Here is a 26,859-nt window from a genome sequence, read left to right on the forward strand (position 1 = left end):
CAACCAAGAATGGAATAGATGTATGGATGGACTTGCCTTCTAAAGCAAATATTTAAAAGACACCACCTCTGTGCTGCGCTACATGGACAATGAAGTATGTCTGCAGGTCGTATAAAATGCGGAGACATCGATCCTTCGAGTTTCCAAGTAAGCCAACTACAGTTACATTCAGGTCAAGTCCGTTGTCTCACTGCATCTCCTTGTGAGGACATCTCAAATAGCTCCTTTTTCTGTTGCAGGGAGGGGTGGAGGTCCAAGACTACAAGCGGGAATAGAGGGAGGGGAGTAGTCCTGGAATGTCCCTGTTTTCTCTGGGATAGAGGCGGGGCCAGTGGTGGGAAGGGGAAGAACGCAGGAGAAGAGGTGGGACTCACTCACTGTAAGTGAATTCCAGCGGACTTCAGAACAGCTCCCTGACGGACGTGCCGCCGCCAAGGGTTCGGCTCAACGGGTGACACCTGATTGGCTGTTGGACGGAGGATACACCACGGCCGGGATGAGTGTAGCTGCTGAGGTCGTTTGGGAAGGATGGCTGAGAAAATCACCACCGGAGAAAAAGCTTCGGCGTCATGTGAGTTGCGGCCTGAGAGACAGACTTCTGCTTGCCTTTACTTAGTGATCAACTAAGAAGATCCCTTTTGGCTTTTGCAAGTAAACTATACATTATCACACTGTCACAAAAAGAAGGAATCTTGCACATTAGCACACGCTGAATTTGGCATACTTGTCAAGTGCGACATGTCAATATCCATTTTAGTTGTGCAAAGTTAATGAAACTCGGTATCTGTTATTAGATCATTAAAGGTTTTCTTGAATGTAAATGAAAAGGTTGTCTATCTGCCCTGGAGACCATTTCTGGGTGTCCAGTGAGGAAGCTGGAATAGGTTCCATCCCACCTAAAATCCTAATAAGGATGAGCACTAGAGGAAACAGATGATGGCTTGTCAGAAAGTCATCCGTGAATTTTCAAGTCCTTATGCGTCCGTTGTCAACACACGCACAAGTGCCTTGTGACCGCCTTGGCAAAAAGTGTGTGTTCACGTGAAGATTTGGGCGAAAGTTCATCACACGCTCCCTGAGAGTGTGTGTTATGTAATCCATTCTAATCGCTTTCAGCTGGGCCTTCTTGAAAGATTTGGAAAGACTTGCTTGCAAAGGGAATGGAAAAAGAACACAACCACACGCACACGTTGAAGACCTCACAGGTCATCCCGGAAAAAGTCCTAGAAAGACCGTACCGGTGACCACACTGGGTAGGTGCAACAGGAAAAACAGAAAGAGACATCCAAAGTGAAAGGTCGGAAGGGATTGTTCAAGGTTTGGTGTCGTGTTTGGTGGACAAAGAAGCGCTCGCTCTTGAACCATTGTGTCAGCTTCCTGTCCAACTGGGTGGCGGTCAAGAAAAACACAAAAGGAAGCGGAAGGAGGGCTCCCCAAAGTATTTTGTTACATTTCTCTTGCATAACAACATTCTTCCTCAGGTAGAATGGAGAATGGCTGGATGCAGCTCTAGAAACGTGCTCTAGATGTGAGTTCAGTTAATTTAATGGATGCAAGAAAGTGTGCTAGGGATTGACGTGAATCGCAAAGGATAGTTAAGAATGACTGATACCGACGCATATGATGCAGAGGGGGTAAATCAGTGTATGCTGTCAGGCCTCTCTGCTGATGAAGGGTTGCATACAACAGCAACTCACCCCTTTGTTGTGCTGTGGGTTTAATGTTCGGTGTCAGGTTGGGAAGTGCAAAGTGGAATCAATGTTTGGAGAATATGAGTGTGTTCTTGACTCTATGCCGATAATAATTTCCCTATTTTGGGGATTGTCTTAGGACAATACTTAAAATGCCTTAGGAGTATTACAATTGACATAGTAAGCTTACCTCTGTCTGACAAACAAAGCTCAGTTATGTGGTTTTTGTGTTGCAATGTTGTTGTTGTCTTAGTCATTTCATCAAAAATAATGAATCTGACATTTTCACAAGTCAATGGTGGGCCATTATTTCCGGGCAGAGCTTGTCAAAAGGTACTGTAATCCCTCAGTTATCACGGTAAATAGGGACCAGAAGAGTGAATATCCGCAAAGTAGCGATGCCCATTCATAAAAGCACCCAAGGGTCAAATTTATCTCAAAATGAGGTCCTCACCGACTGAGAGGAAACAAGAGTAATAAAATAACTATAGATCTACAAATAAAATCAGAGAACACAGAATGTAAGATGAATGAATTTACTTTCTTGTTATTATATGAAAGAACAACTGAATTGGAGGGTTGCTCATTTCAGTGTAAAAAAGGGACTTAGAGAGCGGCTGGGTAGCTGCACGCTCACATCAGGTATCCTGGGCCAGGTCCCAGCAATGATTAAAATATAACCGTCCCAAATGTAGTGGTAGCTCCAGGTTATCAATTTTATGGCTAATGGATCTAGCATTAGTGAGATTGAGGCTCAGAAGGGGTGTCTTGTTGCAGTTGTTACGTAGCCCCAATAGGCTGGACCTGCAGCTATTGCCTTCTTTCTCGATACCACTTCAGTCGCTAAGGGGCCGGTCACACAGACATTTGCGGCTGAATCACGGCTAAAATTTTGCGGGTTTTTTTTGCCCGTGGTTGCCCGGGATGGAAAATGCGCAAAATTGGCCAACCCGCTGTTCATCGGTGGTATGCCCGCAAAACAGACGCCGGCGACTGTTCCGCTTCCTCATCGCGTCATTTTCTCGTGTGGACCACGGGTATAAAAGCTCCCGAGCCGGTGTTGTGCCCAAATCCGACTCCTACGCAACAACCCCACCCCCCCACCCCCTCGCGTGAACGCGCATTCTGCTGCGATCGCTTTTGTTGTAAGCGTTGGTGACTTTTTCATCCGCGTTAACAAACGCATTTTGTAGAATACGATCGCACTTTATTGTTTAAATAAACGCGTTATATAGACTAGGATGTCCCAATTGTTATAATTAGCTCGCTTTATAGTTTTAATAAGCGTTTTATATAGAATACGATCGCTTTCGTTGGAAGCGCAGCAGAATGCGCGTTCACGCGAGGGGGGGAGGATTTACCGTTCGATTACGTTCACAACAAAAACAAAGACGGAATGGTTTAAGTTGTATTACATTTCCAACAAATGCAAGACGAAGTGGTTTTGGTTATATGTTCGCCATTACATTCCCTAAAAGTAAGATAAAACGAGGTAAAAGTGGTTGTAGTAGCGAGGGGATGCAAATCTCGGCACCGGGCTGTAGAAATCATAACCGCACAAGACACCGTCCCGTGAAGATCAAGATTTCAAGCTATGGCATCATTTTTATTTTATTATCTTGAAAAGAAATGTCAAGAAATAAAAATGGATTAAGACGAGGTCACTACGCTGACGGGGATCCATGTTCACCCCCTTGACGTCTCGAGCACAACTGACGTGTGCTCGGCATTCGCGCTGTTTATACGCGGAGAAAGGCGTTTGACCGTCACACGCGTAACACGCTAATTTCACGTAATAACACCGCGATACAGGCGCAGAACATGCTATTACCATGCTCCACCCACGATTACCCGCTGAAATTTCCCGTCCTACCCATGTGTAACCACGCCCTGGCCGCGGCCAGAGCACGTTGTTCCGCGTCATTTCCGCGTCATTACCTAGTGTTGACCATGTGTGCGGCACGCGGTTTAACACGTGCTCAAACTTTTGAGCAGCTCAAAAGTTTTGAGCGCGGCCAACCACGTGAAAATTTCCGACCGCGAGTAAAGCACTGCTCTATCTCGTCTATATTGTGGTCTCAAAACGTCCAACAGCGCCCAACAGAAATTTCTGGCCGTGGTTCAACCTTGGTACGCTCGTGAAAGGCTGTGTACCCGCGCTATGAAGAATTGAGCAGCGCAAAACATTTTCGCGCTGCCACCCGCGCGCGAATTTCCGACCTCGTGTTAAGCCCTTCTGTATCTCGTCTGAATGGCGATCTCAATGCGTCTAATAGCGTCCGCCTCAAAGGCAGAAATTTCTGGCCGTGATTCAGCCGCAAATGGCCGCAAATGTCTGTGTGACCGGCCCCTTAGCAAACCGGATATTAATCCATTCAGCACCATTTCTTTGTGCTCTTCTGACTTTCTTCAGAGTCTGATGAATTTCTTTTCAATGTAATAGCCGCTGAAAGTAAGCTGTGTCCATGCTTCTCAGTTTGTATTGGCGCAGTGTTCTCGTTTGCCGCGTCCCTGCGTCCTAGACGCATCACTTTTGCTGGGGACGCATCGTGTCAAATCAACGTGCGTCCCCGGAGCGCAACTTTTTTGACACGAAATTGTCATTATCATTTTTTAACAAAGATTTACCGCACTCCAAACTTTTCGTGAGGCAGATCCGCCATTGTTGTTTTGGTCTCGCGGTTCGAGTTTTCGTCTGCACGCCGATCTCCAGTTCGAGTTGTGTAGTGAAAGTCCGTTTCTTTTTAGAGAACCGGCTTTTTCGGCTCAACTTATTAAAAAGAGCCGGCTCTCAAACGGCTCACTTGTTTTGATGCATTATATTACGAATTATTATGTTGTTGAAAAAAAGGAAGTATAAAAGGAGAAAATGAAAAAAGACAGGTTTGTGGAGATCCTTTTAATCAGTATATTACCAACAATAATTTAATGTAGAAAATGAATTCATAATTTGAATAAGAAAATGTATTATTCTACTTAATTAAATTTGCATGTATTTTTTCCTTCTACTGTGAACGTCCAAGCGACTTCATTTTTGAACTTTTTTTTTATAATAAACCTCATTCATGTCGAGCAACACAGTGTCTCACAACCATAATGTTCAATAACAATATATATGATGTGAGGAAACACATGTACAATATAACATGTTAAACTACATAAAAAAACATGTTTGAAAAAAATAGATTTTTTTGTATCTTGTGAGGGAAAATACGACAGTTTGTAAGGGCATGGAGAACACAAAATTTTGGGGACCCATAGATCTCTGTTGGGACCCATAGATTTTTGAGCATGCGAGTCCCCGGGACCCATCACTTTTCAGAGGTAAAATGAACACTGATTGGCGGCCACATTGACTCGTGCACACGCCCCCCTGCTTGACTGACAGCATATACAAGCCTATCACAGATGCAAACACAGGGAGAAAACCTACCAACCCTCACACATAAAATCTGCTCTTGTGATAACATTTGCTGTCTGCACAATGAAATGATATAAATGACAATAAAGACAATTCAATTTGAAATTAGCGAAGCAGTGCACCAGTGATAACTGAAGCGTAGTTGCGAGTGATTACTGTACTTTGTAATAAAGAAAACAAGTCCGTGAAATATGTGATAGAACGAATAAATGGAAAAACATTTAAGTAAGTGGCACTCAAAACAATCGATCGCCGTGTTTGCCCGCAGGCGTGGAAGAAGCGCTGGTTTGTGTTGCGCAGCGGCCGGTTGAGCGGAGAGCCCAACGTTCTGCAGTATTACAAAAATCCGAACGCCCGCCGGCCCATCAGAACCATCGACTTGAACCTGTGTGAGCAGGTACACAACGCACACACACACGACTTGTAAGGAACGCTGAACAGTCTGCCGGTCTGATCGGTACTTTCCTTGTCCAGGTGGATGCCGGCCTGTCGTTCACCAAGAAGGAATTGGAGAAGAGCTTCGTGTTCGACCTGAAGACAGACGAGAGGACATGGTACCTTGTGGCCGAGTCGGAGGACGACATGAACCGCTGGGTGTCGTCCATCTGCCTGCTTTGTGGCTTCAACCCGACACAAACAGAACGGGGTACTTGCTGACCTTTTCACTTTACTCTGTGGAGTTAAGACCATTGCAGTTTTGTACTTTGTCTCCCTGTAGCTTCAAGATCTTTGTCTTAGACAAGCAGGGTAGGGGAACCTTTTGGACTAAAAGAGCCATGTAAACAAAATATTTTGACTCTTTCTTTCAGAACCACAAAAAAGTTCAACAAAACCGCCAAACCCCCTGTCCAAACAAAATCTACTTCTTCAGTGCATATGATTTCACTGTGTGACATTAGACAGTTCCATATCTAGCACCTGCTGTTGAACGCAATTTCTTTGCACATCACTGACTTTCCTCAAAATCCGATTGATGAATTCATTTTAAATGTAACAAGCTGCTAAAATTTCTAGCTGTTGCCATTCTTCCCAGTTTGTTTTGGGTAAACTCATTGACTTGTGCTCTCGCCCCCTGTTTGATTGATAACATACACCAGCTTATCACGGTCACGCCCACCCAACACACAAAGTCCTCCCTAACCTGCCTCTATGATAGCATTTGCTGACTGCTTTTTTCTGTCTGCTCAGAACACTATGCTCGATGCGTTGATATCAATGACATTAAAGACAATTAAATTAAAATTCGCGAAGCAGTGAACCAGCGATAACCAAAGTAGCGAGGAGTCTCTGTACTGCACACAAGGAAAATACAGATGTATTTACTTTCAGCTACAGGATGTGGTAGTACTAACCCTTGGGATCGAGTGGTCATTACCTATCCTCCTTTCCGTTTTATTTATGCGAATCTTCGACCTGTTCGAAATTTACTGAATTCATAGTCAGTCCTCAAGCGTGGTGTTTGTTCATTCTTTTATTCATAGCTTGCGCAAACTACATGCAAACTCCCAGCCAAAATGTGTTTAAACAATGAATTTTAGCCAGATATACTCATGAAAAGAGCCACACCTTGCTCATAAGCCATATGTTACCGACCCTTGCACTAAAGGTTGACAAACACGGTTCTGAATTGTGAAACAACATAACTTAACACTCACATTTTTGAACTACCAGTTTCTGACAGTCCTCCAGTTACCACGGGAACAGCATCCGCCACAACCCCTTCACCGCCCGTGGGGTTGCGCCCCCAAGAGGCCGACAGCGTTTATGTGGAAGAAGATTACCTGTGGCTGGCTCAATGCCAGACCCTGGTCAGGTAAGTCCTATGACACATGTGTCAAACTCATGCGCCACATCATTTTATGTGGCCTGCAAGACAATGCTGAGAGAAGCACAAGAGAAAAATGAGCCCCAATGACTTGCAGTTTTAATTATATCCACTGGATGTCGCCAAAACCGGTTGCTACTGCAAAGCACCTAATATCGCTGTATTTGCTGACTAATAGACCAGAGAATTTTGAGGAAACTCTTCCCAATATTATTTTACAACCTTGGTTAAGACAGTATATCCACAATAATCCACCCATCATGGTTCTTTGTTTTTCTTTGTGGATTCAGTCCCCATCTCCGGCAGCTCGTATCGTTGCGCTTAGTTGGGACTGAATCCATGTTGTGGATCCTCCACTTCTTGAAACAGAGAAAAAGACACAGGGAACAATGATGGGTGGATACATACATATCTTTAAAAGTCAGTGAGAGAGAAACACGGCCCTCTCAAATAAATTATAAAAATTCTGGCTTTCTCCAAGCACAGTCCCTCAAATCAAGTTAATTGGATGAGCTCAGGCACGGTTGGGCTTTAATACGACCAGGTTGGATAGAGCTTGGTTAATCTTACCTTTAATTGCGATTTTTACAGGCCCCATGAAGGTTCTCCCCATTCTCTTGAAAGTTACCACAAGGACCACATAGTACATCCTACATCTTCAGTTTCATCGTCATCTTCCTCCTCCCCTTCCATATGCCTCCCCCCTCCTCGTACTGCCTCCCGAACCGCACCATGGACAACCAATCCCCTCTCCAGCGGTCTCAGCCAGTCTCTGGACTCAGGCATGACTCCTCATCTCCACAGGGAAGATGGGAAGCCTCGATGTCACCCGTCCCCTCACCCAAAGAAGCACACTCTGGATTTCCGCCTCCGCCCAGTGGCGATGTCTCCCGAAATCACCCGCTCGGCCCCCAGATCTCAACCGGACCCCTCTCAGCGCCCTTCGTCCACGCCTAGCGTAGCAACCCTGAGTCCGGCGGAACTCTGTGCATCTACCCCGACCCTGCCTCCACCACCACGTCCCCCTAAACCTGTTGCCATTGAAGCACAAGGTGAGGCTCCCACCGGGGGTCACTTGCATGGACGCTCACTGTCAGGTGAGGCAGCCATCCCCAAAATTGTTCTGCGTGCTAAAAGTTTTTAAAAAGTGAAACAGAGGTACCTCTACATGCGAGCTTAATTCGTTCCAGGATCATGCTCGTGTCATGAATTTTTCCTCTATGAAAGTTAGAAATTATTTTATCTGTTTTTGACTCCCCAAAAGCATCCGAGTTAATCCTTAATAGCTATAAACATGTTTTCCTGATCACTAGAAACACAGATAAATAGCATTTAAACATGAAAATACAGTAAATAAGATGATATTAATAAAAATAAAAAATGAGATTATTATGAGCACTTACCATAGAGCAATTCGCTGTAACAGAGGTGTATGCTTGAAAATGTTACTGTAACTTTAAATGAACGTAGTCACAAAAATATTTACGGCACAATTTGCAATTTCTTTCTTTCTTTTTCTGCCTGTTCCGGTTTTTACCTTTCACTTTTGCTCTTTCAGCTGAATTCGCAACTCTGTCTCTGCCTCCCCTTTAAAATATTACAGAAATGCGTAAGTCAAGGTCAAAGTCAGCTTCATTGTCAATTCTTCAGCAAAAACAAAGGATTGAAATTGTGTTTCTCTCACCCCTTGGGGTCTAGAAAATAAAAAACACACAAACACTATGCTAGGACACACTACACTAAGACACACTTACTTTCGGAACCCTGACAGACGGTGGACCCAGATGCGTAACAGTCATGTGCAGGAACACAAACGCCACCGAGTCCGCGATCGCTTGGGAGAAGAGAACAAAACGGGATCGATACCAGATACAGGATACACGAGCAGATACCAGACAGGACGGGACAGACGGCATTGATACCGGATACTGGATACAACAGCAAGATACCAGACAGGACGGGACAGACGGGATCAATACCGGACACTGGATACTGGAGCAAGATACCGGACAAGACGGGACTGATGGGATTGATACCGGATACTGGATACACAAGCAAGATCAGACAGACAGACAGAATCAATATTGGATACTGGAGACTGGAGCAAGATACCGGACACGACGGGACAGACGGGATCGATACTGGATACTGGAGACTGGAGAAACATACCGGACAGGACGGGACAGACGGGATCGATACCAGATACTGGATAAACGAGCAGGATACCAGACAGAGTCAAAATACAAGTCTTGCAAGTGCAGAGGTTCGTTAATGGACTGACAAGGAGTGAATGAGAGTTTAAGAAGGAGGGAAGCCAATCAGGCGACGAGCAGCAGCTGGTGCCAAACGGGCGGGCCCAAGTGAGGGCAATGGGCAACCGTGACACACACACATGTAGACAGTATGACAGATTAATAGACTCTGCACACACAAGTCATAAAGTGCATAGTGGTACCTTGAAAACAAAAAGTACTGAGTTGTGCAAAAAGTTATGAGTTGTAAAGCAAATGCAAATGATTGTGCAATGAGCAAGGTTAGCTTATTTTGCTGCTAAAGTGTTAAATTGTCAAAATGATGTAGTTTCCTCGTGGGTGTGTATCCATTTGTAGGCAAAGCGCTCGTCTTGGGATCAAGAGGTCGCAGGTTCAATTCCCAGCTCCTCCGTGTAATATGTCGAAGTGTCTTTGGGCAAGAATTCGTAATGCCCCTGATTAGCAGGTGGCCTTGCATAGCTGACGCTGCTATCGGTGTTTGAGTGTGTGTGAATGGGTAAGTGTGAAGTACATTGTAAAGCGCTTTGGGAGGTCTTCAGTGACTTGAAAAGCGATATATAAATGTAGACCATTTACATTTAATTTTAAAAAGGGGAGAGGCTCTGGGTGTCGCAGGCAATGGGGATCGAGTGGTTGTGAGGAAGGATGGCAGAGCAGAGGGTTCAGCATCCTGGCAATTGTCATTAAAAAGAGGGAAACAATCTCGTCCAACATCGGATTCCGGTTGGGGATCGAACCCTTTGACTGATATAACAGAATGTGTGGGATCGGGCGTCTGATGGCGGGAAGCGTATGCAATATCTGGGACGAGCTGATCCTGGAGTGAGTAGTCTTGAGCGGTCTCTGTTGGTAATCTCTGGGAATGCTTGTAACTTGGACTCTCCGCCGCAAGATTTTTTTGTTCAAAATAAATCTTGCGTAACGAATTTCTTGTGTCTGGAGGTGCTCGTATGTAGAGGTATGACTGTATTATTTCATTGGCATTGGATTTCTCATGGTAACATACCTGTCAACATGTACGTTTTTGCTGTACAAAGTCCCTTTATTATGCATTTTAAGACGTGTACGACGTACAAGAAAATCTCTACGGAAAAACACAAAGTTGTCAATGATGGGTACCATCCGGTATACACCGACCATCACGAAACGGCAAATCAATCAGGTTAAACGAGTTTGAGTTGGGTAGTGAAAGGAAGTCTGTCTCTTTTTAGAGAACCGGCTTTTTCGGTTCAACTCATTAAAAAGAGCCGGCTCTCAAACGGCTCACTTGCTCTGATGTATTATATTACGAATTATTATGTTGTATAAAGAAGTTAAGAAAAAAAGGACAGGTTTACCAACAATAATTTATTGCAGAAAATGAATTCATAATTTGAATAAGAAAGTGCATTATTCTACTTACCGGCAATTATATTTGCATGTATTCCTTACTTCTACAGTGAACGTCCAAGCGACTTAATTTTTGAACTTTTTTGTATACTAAACCTCATTCATGTCGAGCAACTCAGTGTCTCACAACAAAATGTTCATTAACAATATATATGATATAACGAAACACATGTACAATATAACATGTTAAACTACATAAATAAACACATTTGAAAGAAAAAATATGGTGTAAGATTATTTTGTATTTTGTTAGGGAAAATACGACAGTTTGTAAGGGCGTGAAGCCCTGGAGCTTGACAGGTATGTAGTAATTATACTCTTCTAAGCTGTAGTATTTCATAGTACGGACTACGTACCCTAAATTTGTTTTAAAGGCAAAAATAAAATGTGCCTATTTAATAATTGGTACATATCTTGTCTTTCAGGCTGCGAATCACAATCCTCCGCTAGCTCGCTTTCGGACCGAGCGAGCATGTTTGACTTCAGCGACAGCTTCAACAGCTATTTTGTGAGTTTCCGAATTTGTTGGGTTTATTCGGTTCCGACCTTGAACAGGCTGCTGTCTGCTCTCAGTTCAAAAAAGGAATAGTACCTCTGGGCAGCGTTTGTTCTGAAGACAACGACGTGGACCAGAACTACGTTTCTATGAGCGCCGCCACCACGGAGCCGCCGCTCACCATACGGTTCGTTTTTATCGACTAGCTTGTTATTGTGTCTCGCTGGCGGCCGTCATAATTCCCTCCTTTCAGACCTTCGGAGGCATTCGATCCTCCGCGTGAGGCCAACTATGTCCCCATGACCCCCGTTAGTACTCGCCCTCCCGTTTCGGCGGATCCACCCTCTTTCGGGAGGCGGGTGCCGCCCCCCGCTCACACGGGCGTCCTTCATACCCCCCTGACATCCGTCACGCCCTCGGATGAAGGGGAGCGGGACGCAGTACCGCCTCCTATTCACCGTGATCTCAAGCCAAAACCAGGCGGTGAGCATGCAAACTGCACTACTTACGAACGTTCCGGACGAACGTTCGTACGTTGAATTTGTTCCTAAGTTGCTTCAGTGCTATATTTTGTATGTTTAAGGTTTATATAACTATGTTTAAGGCTTTTATATGTAACCGCGGTGTACCTGTCCCACCAAAGATCCACATTCACGCTGGACTGGATGATGAGGTTTTTATTACAGTTTCTGCAGATGAAATGAGTCACAACATTTGCTTCTCTGCTGGCTTTGATCTCTTTGATCTCGTTGGCAGCTCGCTCTGTAGACTGCCCAAAGCATATCAAAGAGCTTTCTTTTCAATTTACATAAAATACATTTTAGAATATCACAATACATTTTTAAATCCTTTTTAACAAGATACTTTTAACAAGAGATCGTATAGTGGTCTTTTAACGTTTACAATGAATTCAACATATTTTTCTTTAGTCTGAATTTTAACCAACATCATCCTTTTTATATATATATGAGAAAATAGAAATAATAACAATAATGAGTATGAAAACGGATACAATTTACCTACAAATGAAATTAGTCACAACATTAGCTTCTCTGCTGGCTTTGATCTCTTTGATCTCTATAAGGGGAATTAACATTTTAGCACAACAGAAACAAAACGAAAATAAATCCAAACAGCTTGACAACATCAATCACATTACTGTGCATGTTGAGAGATTTGTCAGCTGTGGTTATAATGTTTAAAATTAACTTTTTTTTGTGGAGCACCAAAAGATGTGTCTCTCGCTCTGAATACTACCAACAAAACCCCGCCTTCCGGTCACATGTCAAAAGCCAAAACAAACCCTACCCCATACCGGCAGGTGGCACTGTTGGACTCATCATTGACCAAAAACTATACACATATTTCAGCAGGAATTTCAATGAAACAAAAGTTATTATTACACCCATTACATATAGATAACCTGTATTGTTTGGTACTGAAAAAAAAAAACATTTAATAAGATAATATGCTCTATAAACATAAATAAGGTTACGTTTAACCATTGTCGGAAACACATGACAAAAAGTTACCGAACACCAGGGCAGACAACTCTGAAAAGTTGCCTGCCCAGCCATAAAGTTGCCTGCCCCATGTTCCCCAACTTGAAACACAATAAGACCACTCATCGCAAAAAAAACCCATTGTTGCAAAGTATTAAGGATTGATAATCAGAATATATACCAGAACAACACTTTAAAATTAAGTTTATTATAAATCTACTTAGAACATTCATTGCAAGTATATGACATTGCTGTTTTCCATCTGCCATCAGTATGTACCTGTATTTACTCATCTTCATACATGCAATCTTTGCGTTGCGTCGTCTGCGACAAGCCACGTGAACTCCTCTTTCCACAATGCTTTTAATGTACGTTTACGTTTTGGAGCGTCATAAGTTTTGTTAGCTTCTTTTGAATATTTCTTCTGGGGCCGAGGTTTTGGCTTGATTCCTAACCACTTCTCCATTTGTCTTGTGTTTTCTGTGTGTCTACCTTGGAAAATGTTATGCAAAGGCACAACCTTATAAGGCTCGGGAAAGTCCGGAAGCACGAAGTTATTCGATGCAGGCTTCTGATTGGCTGACGAGTGTGCAAATTGCCAAACAATTTCCAAACTGAACGAAGATTTCGAAAACGGAAAAAAGCAAACGTTTGATTTGAAAAAAAATAATCTTTTTTTTTCTTGAAAAAGTTGTTGGCCACCCGGGCGGAGACATTTTGTAACTTGTACGCCCGACGTAAAAGATGCACGCCCGGGCGTCCGGGCAGACGTTATTTAAGACACTGGTTAACTTACTTTTGGAAGTTGAGCTTAAGAGTTAGGCTACTTCCTCCTCCGTGGTAGAAAGTGGACGAAAAAAAGCGTTCTGACCATTTTCTCAACCGCATCAATCTTTCATATTCCACTTTCATTTTAAAAGAAACGGCTCGGCTCTTCTTTACACTTTACACCAACCATGTCAAATAGATGCACGCAATAGTAAACAATGAAAATGTCAAAGTTCTTAGCGCGTTGGAGGTACAGTATAGAATGTTTAACACATTGTTTTTATGATATTGTTTTAAATGCAGGTTTATTAGATCTGTAATCATTATTGGTGATACGATCCAACCACAACGCACAAATAGCATATGTGGACAAAACCCGTACACAACTCTCGGTTCGATACCTACACCCAAAATCGAAAGGGTTACTGACAGTAATCCGATACAGTTACTAATTACCTGTTAAAAATGTAATCAGTAACGCAATCGGAATACAATATTATTATTCCAATATTTTTATTTATTTTAAACATTATTCCCAAAAAGTTATATAAATAAATAATAAATAAATAATATAAATAAAATTACTATTTCATTAAATTTGGGTTAAGATAAACATACAATGCAACCTTGAAAAAAGTATTGGAGGAAACCGATGTCAGGTAGTTATTTGCTCGTGGTTCTACAAGAAATATTTCAATTTTAAGCGGTTAACATTAAGCAAAACTAAACCTTTTTCTTTCGCATGGCAGACAAGATATACTTTGTTTAAGTTTACGTTAAGAGAAGAGGAAATTAAGAACCAAATATAGCTTTGACCACACCAATTGTTCACTTTCTAAATTTCCAAAACACTCTGGGATGTCTTGAGTCCAAATTCAAGTTTGAGTTGTTTGAAGTGGGGATGCCAAACCGCTTGACAGTATTTTCATTTACTAGGCTCAGTAAAACATCATTACAACATAAAAATACAGTGATCAAATGGTGGATTTTGAACAACAACTGCGTATACAAGAATAGACACAATCAATCAAATTTACCAGATGCCCCTGAACGCATCACTAGCGTGTTACAAAACTGCGGGTTTGCGCCAATTCAACAAAATGAGTGCTACCTAGGGCAGCACGGCGGCGCAGTTGTTAGCGCGTGTGTGGCACAGTTCTGAGGTCGTGGGAACCTCCTGCGTGGGTTCAAATCCAGCTACTGGCCTTACTGTGCGGAGTTTGTATGTTCTTCCCGTGCTTGCGTGGGTTTCCTCCGGGCACTCCGGTTTCCTCCCACATTCCAAAGACATTCATTTCAGGTGAATTGGCCGGTCCAAATTGTCCCTAGGTGTGAAAGCGCGAGCGAATCTTCTGTCCCTGTGTGCCCTGCGATTGGCTGGCAACCAGTTCAGGGTGTCCCCTGCCCACTGCGCGATGACTGCTGGGATGTGCTCCAGCACCCCCGCAACCCTACTGAGGATAAGCGGTGCAGATAATGAGATAAGATGAGATATATCCATCCCAGCAATCATCGCGCAGTGGGCAGGGGACAACCTGAACTTGTTGCCAGCCAGTCGCAGGGCACACAAGGAGAGACAACCCGGACACACTTGGGGACAATTTGCACCGGTCCTAGGTGTGAATGCGCGAGCGAGTTGTCTGTCCCCGTCTTCCCTGCGATTGGCTGGCAACCAGTTCAGGGTGTCGCCTGCCCACTGCTCAGAGATGGCTGGGATGGGCTCCAGCCCCCCCGCGACCCTAATAAGGATAAGCGGTACAGCTAATAAGATGAGATGAGATGAGATGAGTGCTACCTAGAAGGAGAAATAAAATACAGAAACAAATAAAAGGGATTTTACCTGTAACCCAGTATAACAAACGCTGTGGTCAATAAGATGGCCTTCTGTGCAATCTGCCAGCAGATACAGCTCGTCAATTGGCGCATTGTGGCTCTGTAAATGTACTTTTAAATTAAATTTAACGTGTCAAATCCTTATTTCAACTAAGTAGAATGTAATTTTAGTATGTCAATTTTGTTCTCAGTTTTTTTTGGGGGTTCCTAATGACATAACTCCATTACATGTATTTTGTTACTTCCCAAGCCTGCCCAGTCATCTGAACCAGGCATCTTAGACATTGGCTTTACGATACAAACGATGCCTTCTGTTTTGTTATTTTTCTGGTGTCAAATGTTATATTTTATTTTGTGTCACCCCCCAGGAAAACCTGCACCTTTGAACCTTCCTTCAATTCAGCCTGAATGGCAGGAAGTCCCGCCTCCTGTGCGCTCGCCTGTGACTCGAACTTTCACGAGACAGTACGTGTCTTCTGAATCTCACCAAAGAATAAAAGTAGTATTTTTCTTAGGACCTTTCAACATTAATCCCACAGAGTTGTGTTGCAAAATCCGTGAAGTAGAATCCTGTATTTTTTTTATCATATACTCTTAAACATCCAAACCAAAGAACAAACCTTATTTACAAGCTCAAGCATTTGTTTAACAAGTAAAACTACTGTATTTTATAAATAACTTGTGACCGTACTGTGTAATTATAATATTAAGTGTAATCTCACTGCTGTCTTCCATCATTGATTCCAAATAGCATTAAAAATGCTTTTAGCACCCTATTCACTTTATTACTTCCGATGATAATTTGTCGCCACCAAGTGGAGATTATTGTAAAGAAGAATGTGGTAAAACACATATTAGTGCTAGAAGAAAAAGACCCGCAGATGGTGAAGCCCGATTGAGCTGAAACAATAAACTTGATTTTCAGGACCAAACCCGAAGCAAACTCGAAATCCCAGATTTTGGTTGTGAGGACTCGGGAGGAGGAAAGGTGATCTATGATAACAAATTAAAGCGCCTTTTGTAACGAAACAAGTTATCTGTAAATGTTACATTAAGCCACAATTATTTTTCATTGATGGATGTTGTTAAGAGTTGAAGGGAAAATTTTAAGGCCGTTTGTCATTTTGACAGGTTAAAAATTGGGCCTTAAACCAAAGCAGAATGTCTTAAGAATCTAGCGTGGCACTTTAAAAGAGAGAGAGAGGTAAACAGACACAGAAAAACAATGACGGGTGGATAACAGACACAGGAAGGAGTTCTTTGAATTGATATAGCAAGGATTTAGTACACTATGTGTTGAGGCGTCATTGGTGTTTCTGTGGACCACAGTTTCTCATGGCCTAAACTACTCACACCTCAAGGCACGGTTAGCTTATCAACTCACAATTAGCAAGATAGAGGCCCGACCCAAACGTAATGATTGACATTTTATGCCCATTTCAGACCTCTAATCAGTCGGGACAACCCTAACCCTAACCCTTGTTATTTTTATATTTTTAATTTGTTTTTTATTTTATTTTTTATTTTCAATTTTTTATTTTTTTATTTTTAAAAAAAGATTTTAATAATATTTTTTTAATTATATGACCCTAACCCTAACCCTTGTTATTTTTATATTTTTTATTATTTATTTATATTTTTATTTCTTATTTTTTGATTTTATTATTATTTTTCTTATATATAAAACCCTAACCGTAACCCTAAGCCTAACCCTAGCCCTAATCCTTGTTATTTTTATATTTTTCATTTTTGATTTATTTTTTTCTTTTCTCTTTTCTTCTTCTTATTTTTTTAATTATATGACCCTAACCCTAACCATAATCCTAAACCTAAGCCTAACCCTTGTTTTTTTTATATTTTTCATTTTTGATTAATTTTTTATTTATTCATTTATTTAAATTATTTATTTTTTAATGTTTTTTTTTGTTTTATATTTTTTGATTATACGTCCTTAACCTTAAACCAAACCCTAACCCTAACTTTATTTATTTCTATTTATTTTTTATTTATTAATTTTTATTTCCTAATTTTATTGTTATTTTTATATGTGTGTATACAGGTATATGTATCACCCTAACCCTAACCCTAACCCTAACCGTAGCCCTAACCCTAAACCCTTGTTATTTTTACAATTTTTATTTTTTATTTATTTTTGATTTTTATTTGTTTATTTATTCATTTATTTATTTGTATTTTTTTTAATTGTATGACCCTAACCCTAAGCCTAACCCTAACCCCTGTTATTTTTATATTTTTTATTGTTTATGTATTTTGTATTATTTTTAATTTTAATATTATTTCTTTTTTTTGTATATATAACTCTAACCCTAACCCTAGCACTAACGCTAACCGTAGCCCTAACCCTAAACCTAACCCTTGTTATTTTTATAATTTTTAAATAGCGAGGAGATACTGTAGTTAAAATTGGTAAACAATACAGTTAAACTGCCTCTTGATGTGCCCGCTCGCTTGTTCATTTCAGCCCCTCCGGTCGCCAGTCAGCCGGGCCGACCTCCTCGCATAGTTCATCCCTCTCCTCCGATTCCGACGATCCCGATGACAGCTACGTCGCCATGACGACCGGCAGTTTCAGCTTCAGCGCGGGCGAATCTGTAAATAACCCACTCCTCCTTCCCCGTATTGAATTCCTCCTCCCTTTTAACCACATTTCCCCCCTTTGCGCACCCTCACAGTTTCTGAGGCTCATGCTGCACCGGGCCTCCGAGGGCGGTGCCAGCAGCCCGTTGGCTCGGCGAGCCAGGGGCAACAAACAGGTGGAGTACCTGGATCTAGACCTCCACACGGGGTCTTCGACACTAACGAGACAGGTAACAGCACCTTGAGGGGGGAAACTGAGCTGTCATTGTTTTGACTTGGAGTTGTAACCCTGCAGAAACGCTGCCCGGAGGACATCGACGGGAGAAACAAACAAATTGAGGGAGCGGAGGATCGAGGCCGCGGGGAACGCGTGGACTACGTGGTGGTAGACCCTAAGAGGACCAAAGCGCTGAGGAGCACCCGGGAAGCCTGGCATGACGGCAGAAAGTCCACGGAGAAGTGTCAAGAACACAGCTAAAAAGAAATATTTAGTGCCTCCTGGTGGTACAAGAACTTAACATTGATTTGAAAACCAGGCAAAAATACATGAACCCTTATCCATCCATCCGTTTTCTCCACCGCTTATCCTCAGTAGGGTCACGGGGGTGCTGGAGCCCATCCCAGCCATCTTCGGGCAGTGGGCAGAAGACACAGAGACAGACTTGCTCATCCACACCTAGGGGCAGTTTGAACCGGCCAATTAACCTGAAATGCATGTTTTTTGGTACGTGGGAGAACATGCAAACTCTGCATGGGATCGAATCTTGGACCACCGCACTGTGGGGCGAACCACCCATCCATCGTGCTGCCGAGAACTATCAAACCAGTGTTAATTTTACAGAGATATACAAGTTGAGAAATTTGAATTTCTTTTACGTTGCAGAATCCACACCTGATGGTCGCCGCCAGGTTTGTCTGGCATCTTGCTGCAACACTGTGCTTATTTATTACTGGTTTTCGTCCGCATTGAACAATACAGTGCCATCTAGTGGTCAAATCTTACACAATGTACCTTTTAAACAAGTGTGTAATAGCCTAGCAGCAGCGCAATGTTGAGGCAGAACAGTGGAATTCACCTACGACTATACCAGCCAAGCACAAAGTATGTGCAAGCAGCAAGATAGAAACTTTATTTTAATGATTAAAATCAACTTTAAAAAAACGTTCTTTTGATTGTGATTGTGTGAGCCACCTTGTGGAGCTTTTGTGCGTGACATTTTCGTCTGTCCATATCAATGAGCAGGGTCGGGTAGGGTTACTTTAACTGGATTACTTTCAATTACTTTTGGATTACTCCAATACCAAATATGCTAATAAAAGACAAAAGAAACTAAATATGAGTAAAATGACTAAATTTTGTGCAGGCTTGGGGAGTAACGGAATACATGGAACGGCAAAAATGATGTTGGCAAGCCGTTTGGATTTATTTTCATTTTGTTTCTGTCGCATTTTATGTTCGTTTTGCCGGAGATCAAAGAGATCCAAGCCAGGAGAGAAAGCTTACCACGTGTTGTGAGTCATCATTTTATTCATATTTAGTTTCTTTTGTCTTTTATTAGCATATTTGGTATTGGACTAATCCAAAAGTAATTGAGAGTAATCAAGTTAAAGTAACCCTACCCAACCCTGTCGGTAAATAATGTGAAATTCCAGTTTATGTCAGTAAGTTAAATTGACAAAACAGTTGTTTAGATTACCAGTTTATATTTACAGTAACTTAGGTTATACCTACAGTATGTGTGAACTAGGAAGAATTGAATTTCCTTGGATTAAACCCACCTTAAATACATCGTCAGTGTTGATAGGATCAATCTTAAACATAATATACATTCATAGATTCGGAATATTACGTTTGGAGCATCCATTCTATCCATAAATAATAGAAAATACAAAATTCACAGAATAAATATCCAGAATTTATTAAACCCAAGACCCATAAAAAACCCAATAAAACATTGAAAGTGCAGACATGGTACAGTAATAGCTTAATAGTAGCATAATTAAACAAGCCAATGTTAAAGGGCAATTATGTCCGACTGTCATCGTTATTCACTAGGGAAGAAGGGTGGAAACACAATAATAATAATGTTAGTATTATCGTAAATATGCTAACGTTAGCATAGCGCTAAATCTCCTGCCCGCTGCTATCAATAAACAGCAGCTTGCACACCCCAACGGAGCTTTATCGTCGACGGCGACTTTAATTGGGCATGTTCATGGACTGTACTCCCAATACTCCCAATTGTGGACTGAGCAATTCGGAAAAACACTGGACTATGTGTAATGTGTAATGTAAGATCAAACATCAAACATTCCGGTTGTATCCAGCAACTCTGTTTGACCCTCAACCACGTATATATCTACCTACACACAACACCCGGACATGTTGTTTTTGTAAATTGCGACTCTAAAAACGAAACTCAACATACAAATCTTCTCTCGCTCTATTCAAACTCGTACCGGTACTCCCGCTGTTTTGGTTCAACAATGCGCACGCATCCTGGCTGGAAAGGGGTCCGTAGAAAAGTTGAGTGACGAGAAACTTGACTCAGAAAGTCAACTATGAAGCTTTTAGATGGAGAAGAATATTTTAGGAAGATTCTCACAACATGGATTTTATGAACCTTTTCGTACAAAACGTGATTGAATAAATAATTTATCCAAGATCGCCAATCAACATTAAAAAATAATACTTGAATGATTCGAGCCATTTTTCATGATTTAGAGTCAAATTTATGATCATATTACAGGGTGTCAAACTCATTTTAACTTAGGAGCCGAATAGTAAAGGAATGGAACAAAAGTGTGCCGCAGTTGGAGGGCTGGGGGTCTTTTAGAGGCTCATAAATTCAGGCATGTAAGATTTGATTATAAAATGATTATTGAGACGTTGTTTTTCCTCACTCATCTCATCTCATTAGCTACACCGCTTATCCTCAGTAGGGTCGCGGGGGTGCTGGAGCCCATCCCAGCAATCATCGGGCAGTGGGCAGGGGACACCCCGAACTGGTTGCCAGCCAATCGCCGGGCACACAGGGACAGACAACTTACTCGCTCATTCACACCTAGGGACAATTTGGACCGGCCAATTCACCTGAAATGCATGTTTTTGGAATGTGGGAGGAAACCGGAGTGCCCGGAGGAAACCCACGCAAGCACGGGGAGAACATACAAACTCCGCACAGGAAGTCTGGAGCTGGATTTGAACCCACGCAGAAGGTTCCCAAGACATGAACTGTGCCGCACATGCGCTAACCACTGCGCCGCCGTGCTGCCTGTTTTTCCTCACTATGGTTTAAAAAACAAACAAAAAAAAAAACAAAAACAAAACAATTGAATTAATTTCCACTAGTTTATTTAACCCGAGGAAACTCACGCAGACTAGAAAGTGAAAAAAAAAAGCACACGAACTCTAATTTAAAAGATTAATAATAACAATTTAAAAGCCCAATGTCTACCTGTATATAAGAACTTCAATGTTAAATTCAATATCTGTAATAGAAGCTTCTTTAAACTTCTGCAACGACACCTAGGTGCCTCTTTTTAGTCTTTGCATGTTAGATTTTCCCCAAACAATGTATCCTTGACTTTTGTTTTAAGTATATTAACATTGGGCTTCCTCAAAGATCTCTGGTAGATTAATGGTAGTCAGCAAATTCAGTTACAGTGAGTACTTTGTGACTGGCGCCTGGCTTTGGTGACATCAAGTAGACATATATAAAACTGCAGGTCATTGTGGCTCATTTTTTTCTTATGCTTCTCTCAGCATTGTCTCGCGGGTCTTATCAAATTATGTGGCAGGCCACATTTGGCCGGCGGGCCGTGAGTTGGACACAGGAGTCATATTGTTTCAACAAGTGTTGCAGTTGGAAATCAAAACACTCACCGTTAACTTGGTCCAAGCTTTTGCTTCAGTAGCTCAAGGCCTTTTGGTCTGAGCGTCCCTCGGGAGCTTCTCTGCAAACAAGATCTAACGTGATGAAGGGAGGCGACATCGTTATGTCTGCAAGCCGAGCGTGCAAACTACACTAGCCGGACCCGCCTTCGAGATCGCGCACGTCGTCTTTCCTGACTCAATTTTTAGGATCTTGCAACAGACACGAAAAAAAAGATCCACGTTCGAGACCAGAGGATCGTTCAGTGGAAAAATGTCTTCAAACTTAATTTAATTGGTTGAAGTACTAGACAGCATCCAAGAGAAGCTTGTGTGTGTGCAAGCAGCAACGCAATCCAAACAGGAGATATAAACCTGATAAGGAAATGAAGGGAAGGGCGCAGCATGGATTAACTCCACCGACAGCACTGGCTCGCTTTCAGAAGGAAGGCGACCAAGTGGATGATGTCCCTAGGAGTGTTACTGGATCCGGTCTGAATCGAAGGGTCTGGTGCAGATTGGAGTACGACATGCAACACAGCATGATTGACTCAGAGCAGACGGACAACTGTCCCCCCAATGGATATTTTGCCCAAGACTGGCCGCTGAAACCTCTTTACATTAACTCGTTGGACTTCACGGACCTCTGGGATGATGAAGACCTGGAACCAGAAGGTCCTGAAGAAGAAGCAGCAACCAACTTGAAAAAGCGAGAGCGGTGCGGTGTCTTGACACCACATACTCCGCCGCCGCCTCCTCCTCCTTTCGTCCCCAATATCTTCATGGACTCCCCAAAGAGAGACACCAGCAAGAGCGTAACATTGAAGCTCCACTGGCGAGCGCTGAAGAGCCTGGCCCCTCTTCCCAGAAGAACCCGTTTCGGGACACAGACCATATGGACTGCGCTGGAACCAGTCCGCTTGGATACGGCGCGTCTCAAGATCCTGTTTCAGTGGAAAGGCAAGAACGCTTGCTCGGGTGTCCCTTTCCCGCAGCGGGTAAGAGCTAACCTCAAAACATCTAAAGAAGTCGAGTGCTGAGTTTCTCCACTTTCACCCAGAAACAAGCTTCAGTCTCTGTGCTGGGGATGAAGAGAAGCAACAACGTTACAATCACCCTGAGCCGCCTGCCTCCCCCTCACCTCCTCCCTTCTGCGATATTCACCATGGACTGCAGCGTTCTGGACCGGGAGGATATTCAGGTGCTCTTACGCTGTTTCCATTCTTCATTGACTCCCAAGGTTGTCATTTAGCCAAAGGTTTGCTCTCCTTGCAGCGGGTTCAAACTCTTGTTCCGACGGAGGAGGAGCTTTGTCTGATCAAGGAGGCAAAATCCCAGAACCCCAACTCCCATCTTGCCCCGGCTGAGCTCTGCCTGCTGGCTTTGGGGGAGATCCCTCACCTGGTCATGAGGCTTCAGTTGTGGGCTTTCGTCTTAGATTTTGATTCCTTGGAGCAGGTGAGTCAAGAAAAGTGTTCCTGAAAAACAATAGTGCAGTTACCGGTTACTTCATTTAAAAATGACTTCCCTTACCCCCTGGATTACTGATACTCAACAGTAGCATGTTCTAGTTAGAACATACCATATATACTTGCATTGAAGCTAACTGACTAAAACTGCTTTAAAATAGCAACATAAATAAAATATGCAAAGGGCCACGCAGCGAAGGACACGTAAAGTCTGTCCTTTATAGTCTTGTTTAACTTGGATATTGTTATAAACACAGACTATTATAAATGACGGTGGATTATAGTGTTTTAAAAAAAAAGACGCATAGAAATTTGGCCTGAGCCCAACGTATTGACCTAGCCTGAATTTCGGCTTCCATCTGAAGATCTCACGTTTAGGCTGAAAGTGGTAAACAAAACATTTTGCTTGCTTGCTTTAGAGTTGTTCGACCTTTTAGTATTTAATCAACACGAAAAGTTGTTTTCCTTCATTAGATAGATAGATAGATACTTTATTCATCCCCGTAGGTAAATTCACACTTCCAGCAGTATTCTTGTGTTGAAAATAAAATAATAATTACATTTTTTTTAAATTAATGGCTGTTGGCGCGACTGCTTTGGTGGAGTAACGCCCTCCAGCCATGATTTGTAAACGTGGTGAAGTTTCGAGGGGGCTTTCAAATGCTACCTCGAAATCTGATAGTCAAAACCAACAGCTCTCTCAAAGACCAATTTCAAAGGCCAGGGCCTTCAGAATCTTTTTTGAAGGCCTCCGGGCAGATTTTTGAACCTGGCAACAAATAATGGCTGATATGTGTTGGTGAAATGTTTAAATATGAAAGCACACATCTGGAAGCAGTACAGGGAGAAACAATGAAAGGAAGCTGACAATTTGGAATTGTTTAATATGTAGTGGACAAATATGATAACCATCACATGATTTTGATATTTTTTTTAGGCCAGCAGACAAGGCCTCGCAGGCCAGCAAGGTCCATGTCTATTTATTTCATAGTAGGGCTTTAACGCAAGTATATATGGTAGGGAGAATATCTCTGTGAAGACAAATTCAGCGTTCTAGTTCACTGTGCTTGAGACAGAGCCACTGTAACTATTCAGTTGTACTAAAACACGCCCCCCTTCTTAAGAGTTGTTGGCAGATCGAGGGTTTTATGTTACATCCTCAACGAAGGAGGAACAGTTAGCGTTCAGAGGTTGTTTTTCAGCTGAGTAACCACGAGTTAAGTTACGACATTGTATTAACGCCTTACAGTACTCGTTACCGAGAGGAGTAATTGAGTTCCAGGAAGGCGTTCCTTTGTAATAGTCCTGACACGATATTTGACTGCGCTCATAGTTCTCAAAACGTTACCCATTATTCATTAGGAGATCGCCAAGCCGCTCTTTTACCTGAAGCAGGCCATGGAGCAGCTGGTGTCCAGCCAGACCTTCAGACACGTTCTCGCAACTGTTTTAGCCATCGGGAATTTTCTCAACGGCTGTAAGGTGAGCACTACCCGAGAAAAGGCTGGTGGAAATATGTTCCTTGTCAGGACCTTTTCTTGGCATCTGCTGCACTCCAGGCCCGCGGTTTTGAGTTGAGCTACCTAGGAAACCTCTCACAAGTGCGGGACACGAGTTCCAGGCAAACTCTTCTACATCACGTCTGCGTGCTTATCCAGCAGCTCTACCCGCAGGCCTCGGACCTCTACTCAGATCTGACAACAGTGAGCAAAGCTGGCAAGGTGCGGTTTCGTCCCTTGACAAAGACAAATTTCGCCATCAGACGTTTCATTGCAGTTCAACTGCATTTTTACAGTGTGACTACTCCCTGGTCCTAGCCAACCTGGACCACCTGGAAGTTCTGACCAAGGGATCTTGGGTTCAGATGAAAATGTTGGTTAAAGCGGAAGATTTGAAATGGACCAAAGAGGAGAAGAAAGGAATCGTCACAGGAGGGGAAATTCCTGGGCTCGACGGCACTCTCCGTCACAGGCTGCCGGAACTTTTGAAAGAGTGTGAAAAAAGAACGAAGATCCTGAAAGCCGTACACCGTCGGGTTATAAACAGGTGGGTTGGATTTTTGGGGCAGCACTGCCGCCTTCAATAGATACTACATAAAAACGTGAACATTTCCAGGTTCCATTCCTTGCTCCTGTTTATGGGTTACTCCAAAACAATGGCGCGAGAAACAAAAGCTGAAGACTTCTGTAAAATCATAAGTAACTTCTCCCTGGAGTTCCGGGCCGCTTGGCAGACTGTCCTCCTTCAGAAACAGAGTGCCGCTAAAAGGCCAGCTCTGAACATTCCCAAAAAAAAGGGAAAAAGTCAACCATCCCAGACAAAGATAGTAAGTAAACACACACAAAGAACGCTAATCTAAACAAGTGATTTCTGACTGGATCTGCGATGGGTTCACTAGGAAAGTGATCAACATTGTTTGCTGGTGGAGGTGCTGAGAACGCCCGAGTCCACCCCCAGGCTGGATTCCAGTCTGCCTCGGAACCGCAGGAAAATGCCGAATAGTCCAGGTGAGGCTGCACTGCTTCTCTAAGTCTTATATTTCAGCCTTATGGTAATATTTTATTTTGTCTATGCCAGGTCCAGTCTTGACCAAATTGAAGCGCTGATTCCAAACTTGCGAATGGAGATGTTTGCAGTGCCGTTTCTCACAATGGCACGAAAAAACTAGATCTTCTCAGAGGGTCCTTTCCCAAACTTGAAATGATTTCTTAAAAGTGTAAACGAAGTTTCTGTGACATGCTTATTAAAATATTGAAATGTGATGAGGTTTGTGTCCTGTGAAGAAACAGATTAACAGGTAAATTAACCTACATTGTATTCATCACTTGATTGGCAGGGAAATAAAGTAAAACTGTGTGTTCCAACAGTCTTGAGCCAATGTTGACATTAATATTTTACAAACTATTAAAGGTATTGCAAAAGACCCTTTTTTTTAATCGAACGTGTAGTGTTCCTCACCGCAAGCGTGCAGATGTGATGTTCCATATTACTTCCGGACTATAAGCCGCTACTTTTTTCCCCAAACTTTCAACCCTGCGGCTTATTCAGTGGTGCGGCCAATTTATGTAATTTTTCTAACGGCTGCCAGCGGCGCTCGAGTACAAGAGGTAAGATTTAGACTGCAACTTTTTAGCTTGTGCACAAATTAAATTAGCGTAGACATATCTTCATCATGCAAATTGCAAAAAGAAAGGCACGTGACGCAACATTCAAGCTAAACGCAATCGGGCAGTCCGATATAGAAGGCAACAGCTTTCGCGCGCAAACATTACTTTGCAAGCGGATAAAGGAGCGTGGAACGACGTCTATATGACAAAGACGCTTTCCCAGGCTAAAGGAAGACGACTTTGATGACGTCAACTATAAGGAGGAAGATGAGGACGGCTTTTTAACATAGCTGTTTTGCGAGCGTGTTCCTAGTAGCGTTTTGCTACCCTTCACAGACACGGTTTGGGATGAAAGTTATATTATTATTAAAGCTTTGAAAACTCTCTCGGTGTACCGTCTTTCTTTGTAAATATGTGTAACCATGTATAATATGTATTTGCAACTGTATATTTTTGTAATGTATTTATTTTAGAAACTTCTGATGTTTTGTACGAGCAAATGAGAAAGAAGGGGCGGGGCAAACGCGGGCTGACGGAAAGTGGAGTAAAGGTGAGACGTGTTTGTGGATGCGGCCGACAATAGTGGATATATATTTTTCCCACCCTTACCTTT

General features: G+C 42.6%; 2 protein-coding genes across 4 annotated transcripts; both read left to right on the forward strand.

Moving 5' to 3' along the window:
* Positions 1–397: 397 nt before the first annotated feature.
* LOC148356466 (GRB2-associated-binding protein 1-like) lies at positions 398–19,252 on the forward strand. Of its 3 annotated transcripts, none has more exons than XM_088347242.1 (12): positions 398–571; positions 5,381–5,509; positions 5,587–5,758; positions 6,784–6,925; positions 7,529–7,989; positions 11,025–11,107; positions 11,173–11,282; positions 11,349–11,578; positions 15,567–15,663; positions 17,681–17,810; positions 17,892–18,026; positions 18,092–19,252. In XM_088347242.1, exons 1-12 carry the CDS (start codon positions 497–499, stop codon positions 18,272–18,274), a joined length of 1,947 nt encoding a protein of 648 aa, XP_088203368.1. In that variant the 5' UTR covers positions 398–496; the 3' UTR covers positions 18,275–19,252. The 3 variants fall into 3 exon arrangements, with proteins under 3 accessions (XP_088203368.1, XP_088203367.1, XP_088203370.1); XM_088347241.1 differs by having other exon boundaries at positions 7,529–8,034; positions 18,092–19,250; XM_088347244.1 differs by lacking the exon at positions 5,381–5,509 and having other exon boundaries at positions 7,529–8,034.
* A 2,717-nt stretch (positions 19,253–21,969) lies between these two features.
* On the forward strand, positions 21,970–25,886 carry LOC148356467 (FH1/FH2 domain-containing protein 1). The gene is given in 9 exon segments (XM_088347487.1): positions 21,970–22,699; positions 22,702–22,871; positions 22,946–23,128; positions 24,502–24,621; positions 24,699–24,860; positions 24,935–25,185; positions 25,255–25,465; positions 25,538–25,646; positions 25,717–25,886. Coding segments are annotated over 9 exon segments (1,878 nt in total). The 5' UTR covers positions 21,970–22,056; the 3' UTR covers positions 25,746–25,886.
* Positions 25,887–26,859: the final 973 nt, after the last annotated feature.

This window comes from Urocampus carinirostris, chromosome 11 (assembly GCF_059441175.1).
Source record: "Urocampus carinirostris isolate Australia breed hairy pipefish chromosome 11, RoL_Ucar_1.0, whole genome shotgun sequence".
Classification (NCBI taxonomy): Eukaryota; Metazoa; Chordata; class Actinopteri; order Syngnathiformes; family Syngnathidae; genus Urocampus; species Urocampus carinirostris.